At 32.9% G+C, this 17,437-nt stretch overlaps 1 protein-coding gene across 1 annotated transcript in view; it reads right to left on the bottom strand.

Annotated features, from left to right (window-relative positions):
- Positions 1-17,437, bottom strand: part of LOC129220454 (signal peptide peptidase-like 3) — a 61,434-nt gene that overhangs the window by 1,763 nt on the left and 42,234 nt on the right. Inside the window, exons 7-12 of the mRNA XM_054854874.1 lie at positions 13,880-13,986; positions 12,305-12,376; positions 9,354-9,442; positions 9,164-9,209; positions 3,941-4,088; positions 2,359-2,468 (exon numbers count right to left, since the gene is read on the bottom strand). Of these exons, the coding sequence (XP_054710849.1) occupies positions 2,359-2,468; positions 3,941-4,088; positions 9,164-9,209; positions 9,354-9,442; positions 12,305-12,376; positions 13,880-13,986 (572 nt within the window). The remainder of the gene's footprint in view (positions 1-2,358; positions 2,469-3,940; positions 4,089-9,163; positions 9,210-9,353; positions 9,443-12,304; positions 12,377-13,879; positions 13,987-17,437) is intronic.

The following is a 17,437-nucleotide window of genomic DNA, read 5'->3' as shown; positions in this document are numbered from 1 at the left end:
CAGCTGTTCTCTTCCCGAAAAATGTGACATTTATTAAGGATTAAACAACGCAATTTTAAACTGTTTTTATTTTTATTATATGGGAAGAGGTTAGTATTCGCCGGCCTGGAAGCACATTTTAAAGCTATCTTTGAAAAGGTTAGATTGGGACAAGGGGTGGGAGATGTTGAAAATAGAGCCCCTAAAAATGCTGTTTTATGCTATGTTTGGCCAAGTTAAGAAAGAAAGAGCAAGTAAGTGGGTCTCCTCCAGAAATTTTCGAAATTGAAATCTTAGAAAATGCATTTGAAGCTTTGTGACAGTTGGAAGGAACGTTACGGTCGTGGTTCCGCCATGGAAATTTCAATAATTTGAAGCTTTAGAAACACAATTTTAGGGTCTGATTTCTCAAAGGGAGTTATGACCTCCTTTCGAATCCGTGCTTGAGCGAATCACTTAATGTTGACAAACTCAAAAGTTGCCGTCCAGGTTACGAGCAATACTTACTAGGGCCTGGTACTGCTATATTATCAAGTGTGGATGATTCTCTTCTTTACTGATAGAGTACGATAAGATAAAGAGGCCCTTTGCATTCGATTAACCATACTGTGATTCATCAAAAGGAAAAGTTGTGCGTCGAAAATCATTTTCATTACTTTTGATGTAAATGTAAAAGGCTTTGTCTAGACATTTTATTGATTAAAAACTTTTCATTATAATGAGTGACTAAATGTGAAACTCATTGTTTAAAGGAATAAATATTAACAGCAAATATTGGTATTTGGGTTGTGAATAAGTGCTTTTATAAAGTGTACATAAAATTCATTCTGTCTTAATGAAAATTTTGTAATCAAGGATCTATGAAAGCAATTGTTGAAATAGATAATGTTATCCCAAAGTTGAGCAATAAATTGCCCTCCATTTGAGACTTTTCTTCTTGTTGTCACTATCCATTAAAAAAAAATAGTGTTTTATTTTTAATAAGGTAATTTTCAAGGAACTTTCTTAAAATTAAATGGTATATTCCTCAAAAACGAAAGGTAATGAAATTTGTTTCCTCCCCTATAGTAAACCTTTAGGGTGAAGAAAAAACCTTAGGTCCCTTGATTTTACACTGCAGCTTCCCTCAGTCTGTAGATCAAGACGAAGGGCGGTGGGGACAAAGAATCGTGCTGAGATGTCCACAAGAAAAACATACGTTTTGTATTAGAGAAATTTCACTATCATAGTCGTATCAAAACTTTACAATTCAAAGATTTTTTTTTTTTTTTTGCCTCCAGTAATAGATAAAAATGATTTCCTTATTGAAAAAATATATTGAATTTTTCGCATCAAATGTGTGAAATTGCCGCCCCCCCAAAAAGTGCCGCCCGGGGCGGACCGCCCCCTCCGCCCCTCCCTAGCTACGCCACTGGACCCAGGCTGTATAAAACTTGGCAGCAACTCTGGTTTTGCGATTGATTTGACAAAAAAATGATATGATGACAGCTTGCTTATGCACTGGTGTTTGAACGCTGAGGTTTTGGGTTAACCCAAAACTGAATAGGTGCATTCCCAAGGACCGCTCAAAAGTTCTTCCGATCACCCCTATCTCATTTTCAGTCCGATTGAATGGTTTTTCCTAATAGCTTTTTGTTTTGTGACCTTGAACACCCCCCCCCCTCCTTATCAATATCTTTAGGTGAGGCCATCTGGTTTAAATTTCATTGCATTCTTTAGAAGCGGTCTGTGAGACTGCACATGCCCTTCAGTGTTACAATTTTCAGCAGTAGTAGACATTAGGCTCTTAACATTAGAATCGCGGATATAGGTTCATTTATCTTATCCGCGATATGCAGAAGAGATGCAAAATATTCTAGATGAGGCTGAGAGTTGTTTGAAATGTTCACAAACATTGTGCAATGATACTCCAGGGACAATGAAGGCTGAATTATTCCACAAAATATGACGCAAAATACTAATAGTTAAAAGGGCTGTCAAAATTTTTCTGTAACGTGATATAATCAATTTTCTAGTAAGAAAATGTTCTGTATATATTAAATAACTAAAATTAAATCATTAATAAATAATAGATTCATTTTTATTACGAGTAGTTAGTTATTTACTGCATATGATTTTCTCGAAAAATCTTAAAACTCTAGGAAAATCTTCTCGGAAAAGGTATATTTCGATTTAAAATTAAAAAATATTTCTCCCTGTGCCAATAAAAGTTCAAAAAACATCTGAGAGAAATTTCAGGAATGTATCTTAATTACACGATTTTTGAAAAATTTGTAAATAGAGCGGTCTCCAAGACCTCACGTCCCCTGTTAAGTCGTACTTTTTCGCCTTCCCCGTTGCAGGTTAAAGTCAATTAAAAAGAAATCAACGAGCACTTACTTTGAGGTAAGCCATGGTGAGCAATGGTAAGAGGGTGAATGGAACAAGATACAAAAGTGCAGGTTGAGCTGCTTTAAATATTTCTGATGAAACGGTAGCAGTCAAAAGACCTACAACATGTACAAAGGAATTATAACATGTTACATAAAACTCATTCATAGATTTTTTCAAATTCAAGTATGCATTTCTTAAACTGAGCTGCATAGGACTCAAAATTCAGCATTCAGAAATCTGACGGGACCCGAAATTCAGAAATTGAGATTACTACTTTTACTTTTTCGAAGTTAAAAAAAAAAAAAAAAACTACAACTTTGAGGTTTGAAAAAAAAAGTAATAATAATAATGAATAAAAGAGGCATATTTTTTCTCTTATAAACATTCTTTTCAGCAGTTAATAATTTAGAAACTTAAGAGAAATTTGAGAATGTTTTACTGTGTGGTTTTTTTACTTGAGAAATAAAGGTTTTAAAAGGAGGGAAAATTTAATAAACATGTTTCAAAAATAATCGGACGTAAACAATTCTCATAATCATGTAAGTAAATGTTTCGTTTTTAAGATCATGATATTTTTACTTTGCAGGGGTTCTTCCCCCAATTCATTAAGAAATTCCTTCAAGGAATTTTGATGTTGTAGTGAAAATTCATAATATATTTTCTTCATTGGGGAGTTCGAAAGAAGACACCAAAATCTGAGAGTCTCCCGAACGATTAGGGAGAGTTCACAGCTATGATAAGTGGCGTGATAATAGTGTGGTAGATGTATTTTTCAATGTATATCTTATTTGGCCACAGTTTCTTTTTACAAGCATATCACAGTTTTGTCACTCATTCTCCACAAATTTCCTATCAATATTTCAAATTCCTAATAATGGGAGGAGACAGTATTCATCAATAAACTATTGCCATGGTATAAATTAGTCAATCTAATGAAAGGAGCAATAAATGATATTAATTTTTGCACAGAAACATAATTGAAGAACACACTCGACTCGGTTTGTTACAAAAATCAATTTTCAAAAAATGAGAATTTTGTGGCAAGGAAGAATGGTTTTGCCAAAGCACAGAGTATTTTATTTGCTATTAAATGGAAATTGGCAACAGATAAAAGCTTTGAATCATTGCATTTTATTTCCTTGTCGGCCAACGATGAACTCGGTTATCAATCGCTTGAATAAAGGCTTAGCTGTACTTAAAATCTGCTTTAAAAAGCGTTATGATTCAAATTCTATACAACATGGAAGTTTCAAACACATTCCATCAGACGCTGGGGAAAATACTCTATTTTGGTACTAGATTTTAAATTTCTTAAATATGTTTTCACTGCAGAAATCACGAAAAACCTTTTAGAGGTTTTTAATTAATATCTTCGTCAATTAATGTCATCCAAAGATGCAACCTAGCTAAGAACACTCTCGATCAACTTTCCTTTCGAACAAAATTTTTTTTTCCAAAATCGGTCCATCTGTTTAGGCGCTAGAGTGCCACAGACGGACACTCAGATAGACACGTCAAACTTATAACCCCCTTCCATTGTGTGTCGGGGGTTAAAAAATGAGAACATAATATCAAAATCAAATGTTACCTAGAAAATATCCAATGAGAGAGCAATGAAAGTAGGATATTTTGTTCAGTTGATTGGGAGGAGGAACTCCGGTCTCAGCCAAACTTATTTGGGCTTTCTTGTAAGCGTCATAACGCAATACAAAACAAAGAAGGAGACCTGGCATCACCTGGAAAAAATAGCACCATCAATGTCCAATGCGCTAGAGCTTAAGGGGAGTTAAAAAGTTTTGTTAAAAAAGCTAAAATTGGGGGGAAGAAAAAGGTTTAGAAAAATGCTAAAGTGCAGTGATATATATTATGATATATATATCACGATATATATCCAATTTTTATTTTAAAAATATCATGATATTTTGAACATTTTCGATATTTTTTCAACTACAGTATTCTCCAACATAAAAATTATAATAATCATAGTAATATTGTTCATTTATTTTTAAAAATAACCAAAAAGTCATGTACTATATTTTTATGATGTATTTATACATCATTAACATAACAAAGTAATATAGTATTCCTTTTTATTGTATATTCATAAAATTATTAGTAACGTAACAATTTTAATTCAGACTAAAAGCGTCTAATTTAATACATTGTTCAAAAGAAAAAGACTGTATTTTTGAATCATAAAATATTATATCTGAAAGTATTTAACAGAAGAAAAATGAGTTAAACAGCTAATGCTAAATTAATCCCATTAAATTTGACTAAAATGTGAAATGAATTGTTAGATATAAATTATAAAAGGAATCTTAATTTAAAGTTTAATTATGTAATAACAATATAAGAAAGAAAACAAAGAGTGTTTTGAAGATGCATTTACTATTTTGAAGATTTTAGTTTGTGCTAATTGAAAATATCAGATAGATATCAAAATATCCGATATATATCAAAATATAGGATACTTTCGATAGAAAATATCATGATATTTTTGAACCCTGGTAACACGATCACATGTCTTTCTAAATGCTTCAGTGTGTTTGATCTCCAGTTGAAAACTAAATTCAAAAATCAGCCATGACATCTTTAAAGAAATAAATACAATATAGCTATTTTTTAGTTTTTAATTTGAAATAAAAAAAATCTAGAATAATACTATCCATCGAGAGGGCACGAGTTTCTTTTTTAAAGTGTTTCAACTTCTGTCCCCATAATATAATTTATTGGAAGGACAAATTGTCCACTAAGTTTAAGTATTGTTGAACTTAATAGTAATCTAAGCTTGTTTCATATCTTGTATCCTGCACAGTTTCTTTTTTTTTAATTAACTAATCACTTAATTTTTTAAATCGAGCAAAACAGCGAAAATGCTTTGCTTTAATTTAGCAAAGCATATTGCTAAGATTCTTTCCAAACATGGCACAATCCACTTTCAAGCACGAGAGTGCGATATGTCCAAGAAGTCTGAAAATACCCATATTTTGGCAAAATAAAATGAATTAACATAAATAAATAAATAAAGTGCAAGAAATCTTGTTTGCACTTGAAAACTGTATGACATTCAGACATGCTTTTTTAAAAATAAAATTAATGAAGCAGAGTTTCTGACACAAATAGTTGTTAAAATGAATTTATTATGATATTCTTGATCATATTTCTTTTAAAGGGCAGATGCAACTTCTCAAATTTTAGCGGCTAGTTTTAGAGGCCGTAACTCATTGATCAAATGTTTGCTTACTAAGTTTTAATTTATCTCCTACAAAATTATTCGCTATTAAACAATATTTTTCTTGTTAAAATAACAAATGACATTGTTAGTACATATTTTTACAAAATTAAGCTGGTTATTAACACTAATAAGATATGTTTAGAATTTATATTCATTTTTAAGCTGAACATATGCTTTTTATAATATTTTTTCCCAACCTCGATTTTTCCGGCATGTCGGAAAGGACCAGGCAAGTGCTATTGAAAATCTGGTGACCCCCAAATTCTGCGGCATGCCGGATAATGCGGGGTAATACGGTATTAATATTCAGTTCGACATTTGCAACCTCTGCCTTTTGAACAAAGACTTTCAAGAGTGGCTAATTGTCTACAGCGATTTGTGCAATAGATGAGCTCTCTACCCACCAAATGGAACAAAATTTCAGTGGAAAAACACCTTTCTTTGATGACATTTTTACAGTTTGTTTGTCTCTGATTCAAGAGGAATTTTTTGGTAGTTGCAGAAGCAACCTAACTACCATTATTAGGGGGTGGTAAACTCAAATTAGTAAATTCAATCCCCCCCCCCCCAAAGGAAACTGAAATGTGCAAAACTAGAGAACAAAAGGTGAGTTGGAGAACTGGTTTGAGGAGGAGAGAAAGTTATTGTCTGAGGGAGGGTATGAACCTCCCTTAGTATGAACTATAACTTTGGTAGGGTCTCAGCTTCAGTGTCGATGGTATAGTGAAAGTGAACACTAGTAAACAAATGGTGGAGTGAAGAACTATACTTACTTAAGTTGACAGTGACGTCATGACGCGAGGAAGAAAAAAATCGAGTTAACAGATGAAACGTCACACACGCTTACCAGCTACCTCCCTTATCTTCTTCTTCAATAAGAGAAGATAGCTACCTGCCTATAGGCTGCTATTGGTTGGCGCGTTTGAATCAAATGGACAAAACGCTCTGCGGTGCTTCACTGGTAAGATTAAAAATATTTAAGGAGAGACAGAAATTATGACAAAAAAAGGTTACGTATGCGTGGGTTTAACTAACTAATCCAATTTCTAAAGTGAAGAGCGTAATTTCACCCGAATATTGGACAAGGCTGTAGGAACTATTTTCTTTGTTCACCTCAGCGTATTTCTCCATTGTCAAGTAAGCTCACAGTCGAGTTTTCAAGTTGCATGAATTTTTGATCAAATTTATTTTACTAAACTACAAAAAAATTTTTTGAAACTGGTTATAATTTTTTAAAAAATTCCGTTTTTTTTGCGTACAAAAGTAAATTTCCCTGATATTTCCAGGTTTTTCATGTTTTTCAAGCGGGCAGACCTTAATGGTTGAAATACAACAATTTGAAAAAAAAAAAAGAGAGAAGGCAAAAAAAAAAGTTCCCCATAATTAGCTAGCCCCCTTAAACAGCCTTAAATTTAAGGGGGGAACCAGTTTAGACGGGTCAAAAAATCCAATATTTTAAATGTCATAAAATGTTAGTAGAACTATTCAAGAATATTTTGCCAAAATTTCCATTCAAAATTCCGTTTAGTTCTAATGCTATAAGCACTTAAAAAACTGTAAAGATTGGAAAATGTTCACAGCAGTTTTTTTTTAATCTCGTTTTTCTCGAAACAACTTTTTTTCAACTGGTGTGCATTCTAGTATAAAACGTGATAAGCCAATTGTTCTGACATTTTGTGTGAATCTTCTTTATTCAATTACACTCAATATGAACCTAATTCTGGGATGATATCCTAATTAAAAATATTCTTTAAATGCAAAAAAAAGAACAAAAATGGTAGAAAAAACAAGAATTTTTTGATCAAGCGCTCAAAAGCATGAAATGTTTTATTTTTCTTCTTTTAACCAGAATTAGTTTCATATTCTGAGGAAATATGTTGTTGACGATAAAAAAAAAATTGTAATGATTATACAGATAACTAGTATGTTGTGGCCATCACGAAACTTTCTTCTATATTTTTCTTTTTTTTTTTTGATCCCTCCCCATGCTTGACGAGGAAGCAATATTCCCAACAAAAACAAAATGACACATGCAAAAACTTGACGACCATCCCGATGTCTGAATTATTGCAAAAGCAAAGCAAAGAGCGAAAATTGAAAGTTATTTTAAAAGCCTTGCTTGAATTAATTACAAATATTTTATTTGTTAACAAACATAAGATGGCAACAGTTAAAAATTTTAAAGATAATATTTCCGATCATTTCCATACGATTAAAATCACGAGAAATACGCAGACGACAATCTATTACGATTTATCTTTCTTATTGTTGCATTAATAAAAATATTTTTATTCGCAAAAAAAAAAAAAAATAAAATAAAATCAGCACCTCTTGGAGCGATTGGCGTCAAAACTGAACCAATGCCTGTTTACGTATGGATTCACATATATTCCAAATTTCAACCAGAACGTAACATTACTTCTTGAGATAGGGCACTCAAAATGGAAAAAAAGAACGGGCGACTGCGCTACCCCCTTTTTAGCTGTTGACACCAAAATAAAATCAGCTCTTATACCCACTAAGGGCTACTTGCCGATGAATTTTTCTTTCATTCTGTTCATTATTTCTTGAGATACAGCAGTCACAATTGACGACAAAATACGTTCTACAGCTCAACCCCCGTTTGAGTTATGGACACCAAAATTGAATCAGCTCCTGCTCCTGTTAATGGCAACATATGGACCAAATTTTGTTTGATTCCGCCAGTTACTTCCTGAGGAATAGCAATCACGCGTAACTCAAAAAATGTCCCATTGCTCCACCCCCCTTGGAGGAATTCGCGCCAAAAACCAATGGGCACAAGTTCACATAGGGTCACATATGTGTACCAAATTTCGTTCGATTTCATGCGGTAGTTTTTGCTGTAGAGCGGCCACAAAAAACGGGTCACACACAGACGTGACACACATACACACACACATACACACAGACAGACAGACATTTTCCAAAAGTAGTCGAAATGGACTCAGCACACCTCAAAACGTTCGAATCCGTCAAAATTCGAAATTCGAAAATTTTCACGAATCCAATACTTTCTTCTATATATTAGATATAGAAGAAAGTAAAAATTGTGACTTCAGGAATGCACACCTGCAACAAGCTCTGCTGACGACTATCCATCCATTCTAACTGTTCCATTTCTAGCAGAACGGTTGCAAAAATTCCCAAATAAAACTAAAACTTCTGCCACCTAAACTGGTTTTCCTCCTGAAACCGTTTTGGATACTGTGACGAAAATCGGTTATTACGTAATATAAAGATGCATAATTTAACAGATTGGTATTTAGGGCAATTAAACAATCATTTTGTGCGCTGCATAGTTTCTGCGTTCCGGATTTTTAATTCATCGAGAATTTAAACTCAATTCTACAGAATTGTATTTTAGCAATAGATCTCAATCAATAAACTATTTTTTTTACAACATTAATTTTAACGGTTTATTACATATGAACCTTCATACGAGTAACTAGCAATTTACATTTCATTGGAAGCACACATAACAAAAACACACAATAAAAAGAAATCAACAAAAGTTCAATATAAATTATAATAAAACAAGATTTATCAACTTACAATATCACCTAATCCCAGCATGGAAAAATGGCCATTGTTATGCATGCTACAAAAAAAAAAGATATGAAACTTAAACATCAAAAAATCTTTATATCCTAAATAATTTCACCTTCATTTACTTACCTACTAAAATACAAATTTAGCTAATTTAATACTCACTAATAATAGTAACAATAATAAATATGGCTACCTGGGAAAAACCAGCTTTCCTGGAAGAGATAATTTTGGAGCTTCCCTAACGACTCCGCCCAAATGTAGTTTTTTTGCAACAATTCCAACCTGTTAAAAAAGGGTTCTTGCATAAATCAAAAGTAACAAAATACAGGGTTCGTACTCAATTTCAGAAGTAAAATGAAGGAGTTTTGGAGGAGTAAAATGATATTTTGAAGGAGTACTAATGGAGTGTCGTTAAATGATGTCACACTTTTTTTTCAATATATTTGACCATCTACCCCCTTTATCACACTTCACCCCAAACTTCTCCTCTTGTCACGTTATATTTTTTACAAACATAATGTTACAAAAAGTGTGTGATGTCACGTTTTGTCACCCTCTCTCTTCCCCTTGTCACAATGACCATGAGCCCGTCTCCTCCTAAAAGCATGACATTACTTGTGGATTTTACAATATCATAACTGCAATTAACTAAACAATTGTTTTTTTTTTTTTTTGACCAATCACTTAATATAGTACATATACTTATGTATTTTTAAATATTTAAATAATAATTAGACAACCTTTGCTGCTGAGAGTGTGGTGGAGGGAAAAACAATAATCATAAAACTTGAAAAAATAGCCAAGCGCCATTTAAGCATGTTTTACTTCACTTATGAAACACCTTCATCATCTAATACTATTTTCACCTTTAACTTATATGACTTAACTATGATCAGTTAGTAAATGACATCTATAAAAAAATAATAAATGCACGAAATAACTACATTAAAATCGCCTTTGTGACAAAGTTAGTTGCCAATCGAAGTATTTTAAGTTACTGTCATAGAGGAAGATTACGCAGTATTGAACTGAAAAAGAAGGAGTTTTGAAGGAGTTAAAACCAAAATGAAGGAGTTTGAAGGGCCCTTCAAAAAAATTTCATAAATGAAGGCGTATTGGAGGAGTTTTGAAGGAGCGTACAAACCCTGAAATAATAGAGTATGAATTATTTTTTTTGCATAAGATATTCAACTACTCACCACTTTGAGCAGAACATTTCTTAAATATTAGGACCCTTAAAATTTTTTTTTGAGAGCTATTGTTTCTTAGGCAATAATTGAAAGCAGGGACGTATACATGGGAGGGAGGGTTTTAGGGTTCCCTCCGAAAAGTTCCGTTTGACATTTAAATGTTCGTTTATGTTTAAAACTTTCCAAAACATATTGTTCCAAAACTCAAATGTCTTTCATATGTATATTAATTGCATAAAACACTTTCATAATAGATAACCCAACGACTTGAACATTAGTACAAATAGCACGAAGCTCTGCATGAAAGTTTTTAAACTCTCCCCGAAATTATTTTCTGGTTACGGCCCTGATTGAATGCTTATAGCGTAATTTCCTGTGCACCATTCGCAGATGATTTGTTAAAAAATTAAAATTAATGAGGTGCAGATTATCTGGGCTTTTTTTCTTCTCTCAATAGAAAATTGTTAGAACTTGATTTACAGCAGGTTTCACCGAAAGAGACTGCTTTGTTGCCTGTAGAGCTGTTTGTTTTATTTAGGTAGACTGAATTTTCCTTTCAGGCAGAGAAATAAACAACCCTACAAAGAAGCAGTCTCCATTTGCGCTAGAAGAGACCGTTAGTGCCTTTGTTTTGACACTGTTGATAGGAAATTAGAGCACTATAACCATGATTTCAAGAAGAAATCTTTATTTTTTAGAATAATTTTGATTACAGCTTATTTTTTTCCCCACGTTAATTTAGTTGCTAAAATACAGTAGAACCTCGTTTTACGCGGGGGTTATGTTCCACGGAAATGCTGCATAAATCAAAACCGTGTAAATTGAGATCTAATAATAGTGTTAAAATAGGAGTTTGGTTTCGTAGATAACAAAATACTTCATTCTAGTGATGATTAATTGTATAAGTTTAATGTGTACTTATATCGACTTTTATGCACAACATGCATAAAGAAAACATAAATTACTTTCGAGTTATGTTTATAAAGAGGAGCTGGCTATGACAGTCTTTTGGCAGTCATTAAGAGTTTTTCTCTGTAATTCTTTGCAGAGCATTAATGCATCCATGACTACTTGCGTCATTTCCATGATAGAATCTTCCTTCACTGACAAATCAAAAAAAATCATTTCTACTGTCTAGGACTGGCTCAAAATTTTCAATGTGTACGTTTTTGGTTGTGTGTCATTGATGTTGGTATCCACGTTGGTTTTGGCTCCTTTGTCACTCCTAAAAGCTCTTCTTCCACTGAGTTTTGAACTGTGTGTTTAATAACTTTGGAAACGATCTCATAAAATGTCTCCAGTGGCTCAAGCTCGGTGATTAGCATGACAAAATGCAGTTTATTACGTGTCATCTGCAGTCTTTAGTAGTTTGGATTTTGAAAGAGGGGAAAATTTTATCTGTTTGCATGACCGCATCCCCGTAAAACTGAAACTCATTCGCATAAAATAAAATAAAGGCGTCAAATCTTAAACTGCGTATAATCTAAACCACGTAAAATAAATCAGCGTAAATCGAGGGTCTACTGTAGTATATTTTTGTCAGGAAGACTGAGATGGGCACAGCAGACCTTGTTGGGACAGTTGGGCTGTCGTGCCACTGGGTTTGGTTTGGAAAATAGTATGTTAAATCAAAACTAACCTCATTCTTTGCCATTGTATTACCTGCAGATTATATGAAGATTTTTTCTGTTTCATAGGACCTGCGGGTTATATGGCTAAAATAACTGTAAATCCTTCAATGTAATAGCAATTTTAACTTTCAACTGGAGACAATATTTGTATAGATAGATGCAGGTTTTCATTTAAATTTTGGTTTGAAAATTGTTTTAAATCAATAAATTAGCTGTTTAATCAAATTAAATTCATGAAAACAAAACAGATTTGAATCCAGCCACGGGCAGAATATCATATTTTATAGCTTACAAAAAGACATTAGTGCACAATGTGTACTTACTGGATTGTCAGCTGGCCTTGTTGCTACTTTAACCATGACATTTGCATTAAATATGTATGATGAAAAGAACACCTGCAATAAAAATTGGAAAATAGACAATTGAAAATACCTTACAGTACAAAGTAATTATCTAGCACACATTTAAAAACAAATTATAAATAAATTGTATGCTAGCTTTTTGTGCCTTTAAAGTTAAAGCCTCCTCACAAACTTTCATTAATTATGCATGGTTGTTTTAGAACTTATATTATAATCAAAGCTGCGGAGTTAGACTGATTTTATGGCACAAGAGTTGCAGTCGGGAATTGAAGACTTTAAAGATTTTAAGAGTAAGAGTGTTTTCCCCCCTCCTAGTCTGCAAAGTCAGAGTCAGAGTGAATTTGGGAGTCAATGTCAAAGGCGATAAAATTCCAGGAGTTGGAGTCTGTCCTTTTCCCTCTAACTCTGAAGCCTTGGTTGTAATTCAAAACATTTACTCCCTATATCAATAGACAATAATATTGCAGCAAATGACAATACATCTTTTCAATATACCATTGAAGGTTTTTTAACATGTTAGCAGGGTTCATACACTTATGGTTTAAAAAATTGCCTAATTTTTCCAGGTTTTCCAGGTTGTTTTTTTAGAAAATTCCAGGTTACTCGTTTCATTCAAAATTAAGTTCAAATTACAAAATTTTCAAAATAAAACGGTTTCTAGTAGCAATGCGAAAGAACTGAAATTTTTCCCCTTGGATTAAAAAAAAAAAACAAAAAAAAAACATTGGAATTTGTTTTGTCTAAACTTGTTTTCATTTGCTTACTACTTGTTTCAAACAAAATATTTTCAACTTATTTTAGCACTTCTTCAATGCCACATGTCATGCGTAATATTAGAGTTTCGCTATAATTGGGCAGCCATCTTTTAGCATCCGCTTTTGGTTCACAATACTTCTTTTTATTTTCTAATTAGTAAATAACACAAAACATATTGAGCAAAATACAAAGCTACTTTTCAGTATAAATATGATTAACTTGTTGCATCGATCGGCTTAACATATTATGCATCATAACAAAAATAAATATCTGCCGATCATAGGCTGATGCTAATAATCAATTTTTATTTCTTTCGCATATTAAAGGGTGCTTACATTAAAATTATTCTTTTCCAAAAAATAATTAATTTTTAAAAATTCATAATTTATTGCACATTTTGGATTACTTTCAATAGTTTACATTGAGATAAACATCCAATTCTGTTTTTGGAAATTTACGTCTACTTCCATTGTGCAAATAACCAAATATGGTGGCAAAATGAAAAATTTAAGATAATAAGTAGATTTCTCTATTCGTAGCATAAAAGTAGTTATAAATAATTTATAATCATTAAAAAACTACAATTAAGGGGAGGGGGGTAAAATTGGAAAATTCCCTGACTTTTCCCTGACATTTTTAACTAAGTCATTTTCCCTGACAATTTCAGGTTTTTCCGGAGTGTATGAACCCTGTGTTACGCAACAACTTGAATACAGTTTGAAAACGAGTTCATTTCTGCATATCAAAAAACAAAACAAATGAAAATTACACACTACATACCCAAAATACATCGTATATTAAAAGGCCTGTAAGTAGAAGAGTGGATACTTTCAGACTGGGTAAACGTACAAAAGCTATAAATGCAACACAAAGGCCCATTCCCATAGCTGCAAAGAAAAAGGAAAACAGTCAACTTCACACAAACACAGATGCATTTATTATCGTCATCCCGACCAGTAGATCCATTCTGGACCCCCTGCCTTTTTCAAATACAGGAAATTTCAACACTTGATCTTAATAAGAAATAAATAATATCTTTGTGCAGAAACATAAAATTAAAAACAAGAATGTTTTATTGCACAAAGCTTGCAGCTTACTGCAGGCATGTCATTCAGTTTTACAAGGAATGCTTTTCTCAATTGGAGTGCCCACCTGGAGGGGGGGGGGGTCATGGCACAGACTACGCTATTGAAATTTTTAGGAGGGTTGTAAAGAGGGGTACTTTTTACTTTTGTGAGAGGGCTCTTGCTTTTGGGGGGTCGTTGCAATATTTAGGGGGGTGCATCCTTGCTCTTAAGAGGGTGGGCACCCTATTTCAATGCAAAAGAAATGAGCTTATGGATGAAAGGACCTCAGAGAAGAGACTTGTGTATTTTGCAGTTTTTAATAAGCATTTGGTAGTTTGCGCTTGCTTGCTTAATCTTATCTTATTTTTGCAGTAAAGGGCTGTGAGAATGCACCCACAATCGGTGCTTGTGGATATAAAAATGAAGTTAATAATTTTCATTATGCATTTTGTAGCTAGTCCCTTTATAACTACATAAATTATTTTTAAAAGCTGTGGGGGGGGGGGGGGGTGAAAGTTGCCATCTAGCACCCTGCCTGAAGACACTCATGAACATAACATGACTCTAAAGTTCCTCATGGTGTACTATGTAGTTCAAGTATTTTGTAGTTAGCACTTTGTTTAAAATCAACTTAATGATTAATTTAATATAAATATTAATCAAAAAAATATTTAAAAACAAAATATCAACTAAATATTTCTGTAATATTTTTATTTTTCAAAAGCTAGGTGGGTGCAAGGACACCCAATAGTAACCCCCTGCCGGTGCTTCTACTTATAAGAAAGTACTTCTTGGTTTATTTTTACAACTGGTTTTTAAAATGATTTACAGTCAATATCAGTTAAAAGAATATCCCGCTTAATATAATACATTTTCAATGTGCCAAACCAATGTAAAAAGTTATTTAGACCCCGGTTGATGGAACATCCTGTTTATTGGAATATTTTTCCGTGGCAAAAGGGCTATTCTATTAAGCGGGTTCGATTGTATTCAGTTTTGATGACACATAAACAGGGTTGGCTTTCTGCCGGCAGAAACTAGTTTTTGCCGTGCCAGTGGCAAAAACTGGTTATAACCGGTAAAAACCGGCAGAAACTGGCAAAAACTTAAAAACATCTTTAATTACTTAAGTGATTGCTAAATGATATTCGTTAAAGTAAACTAAAAAATGAAACTTCATTTCATCATTTAAAAAAATAAAATCCTATGCTAATGCCCTTGATTTAGTTTGAGACGTGAACTTTTCAATTGCAGATGCTCGTAATGTTTGGATTAATCTAACAAAGGACAAAAAACCATATAGGTGCTCAGGAAAGAGGAGTGACATACAGAATTAAAAGGCATTTCTGATTTTAATTTGTTCACTTATATGCTTCATCTAAATTGTTTGTGATCGAAATTATCACGTGCTTCAGGAAGAAAGTGCCTGAATTTTACTTGCCAATAGTAACATAGATTTTGTACCTAATGTCATAGTTTAGCAAAACAAATTAGCCCAATTTCTCGAAACTTATTTTTCCAGTTGAATTTCTCCCACTACCCCAGTTACTACATGGTGGACCAGTTTAAAAAAAATAATTGATGAAAGTTTCATGAACATTGCTTGTTCCTTCATGCATTGCCTTCTAGCTCTTCTGTTGCAGGAATATTCTTAAGTTTCTCATTTGTACATATTAGATTGAGAAACTGTTTTAGATTTTAGAAACCACAATTTCTGAGAAGCAACTGCAGGGTCCAAACAATGTAACATTTGATTTTAAATTGTGGTAATATCGTAATTAAATTGTGCTTTGGTTAATAATTCTTTTTTCTGTGCACTTCCTATTGCAGTCAATAATTTAATTTTTTTTTCATTTTGTGAGTTTTTGCCAGTTTCTGCCGCAAATGTGGCAGAAAGTGGTTTTTGCCATGCCGGTTTTAACCGGTTTCTACCAGTGGTTTTAACCGCCTTGGCAGAAACTTGCCAACCCTGCACATAAAGAGTGCCAATACTTTCAAGATAAAATTTCAATGTAAAGGGAAAAAAATTTAATTACTTTTTGATGAACTTGAAAAATCTGATTACTGTGTAAGATGAAAAAGATTGTTTACTGCAAACACTTTATGGATTATTTTGTTTTCATGTGGAAAAGTAACCTGTTGTTATTTTACAGCATTTCTGAAAGTAGTAGAGTAGCAATGCATTTGCCATCAGTTTTCTACATTACTTATAATTTAATAATGAGTGGACACTATAAATCATGCTGTGTAAGAATATAAAGTCAATGAATACAAGAATTTTGTTGGAGAGTAAGCTTAAACTCATTAAAAACTGGATTTAAAAATATTAATTCATTCTATTATTTGATAGTTTAAAAAAAGGGGGAGGGGGAACCCCTGAAAATTAAGATGCATGGTTTTTTTTAAAATTTGTCAGAGATTGCAGTGTAAGTTCAGTGGAAATCTGGCAAAATAATAATGATGGAAATATGGATTCATTTATGGTTATATGGACTGAAAATTCTATGAAGCGATAGAATGATAAACCAAAAATCTAATAACTTCGAAAGTTTATTGTTACCTGTATTTTATTCATTTGAAAAATACAGCAGAAAATTACAAGAATGCTTCTCTATAAGGTTAAAGTGTAGCTTGTAACGGAATTCAGATACTTCAGCTTCACCCTTATTTGGGGTCATCAGTCGGCAATAGCCATTACAAAGCTGGAGACAGTAAACCTGCCACACAGGCTGAGATTACCTTCACACTGGTAGCTAAATTTATAAAGCCTACCAGCGAGGTTCTGCAAACATAATTATCCACGAGAATGAAACTGCATTAATTATGATCTGTTTGGTATTTGGTACCTGCTAGTAGCTATGCCTAAGCTAAGGATATAGGACAGTTAACTTGTAGTTTTCTTAGACACTTTTGATAAACTATAAATGCCTAAAAAGTTTCATAAGAAATGAAGCATACAGTCTCTCAACCCTCGTTTATTGCAGTTAATTCGTTCCAGACTTCACAGCGATAACTTAATTTCCGCAAAGCAGGATTCTGTATTTATAAACCAAATATTTTACTAATTAGAGCGCATAAAACTTACGACAATTTAAATAGGTTTTTAAAACATTGTAAGAGCCCACTAGACATAAAACGACACCCTTTGCTGCCATTACATTTGTATTACTTAATACACTGCACAGAATATGAGAAAATAAGATATATATTGGAATATCAGTTCTTACACACTACTACTAATCTATGAAAATAGCTCAACTTGTTCTATGAT

The sequence above is a fragment of the Uloborus diversus genome, chromosome 4, assembly GCF_026930045.1.
Source record: "Uloborus diversus isolate 005 chromosome 4, Udiv.v.3.1, whole genome shotgun sequence".
NCBI classification, from domain to species: Eukaryota; Metazoa; Arthropoda; class Arachnida; order Araneae; family Uloboridae; genus Uloborus; species Uloborus diversus.
Note: the sequence above shows the minus strand (reverse complement) of the source record. Positions and strands in the feature narration are given on the sequence as shown.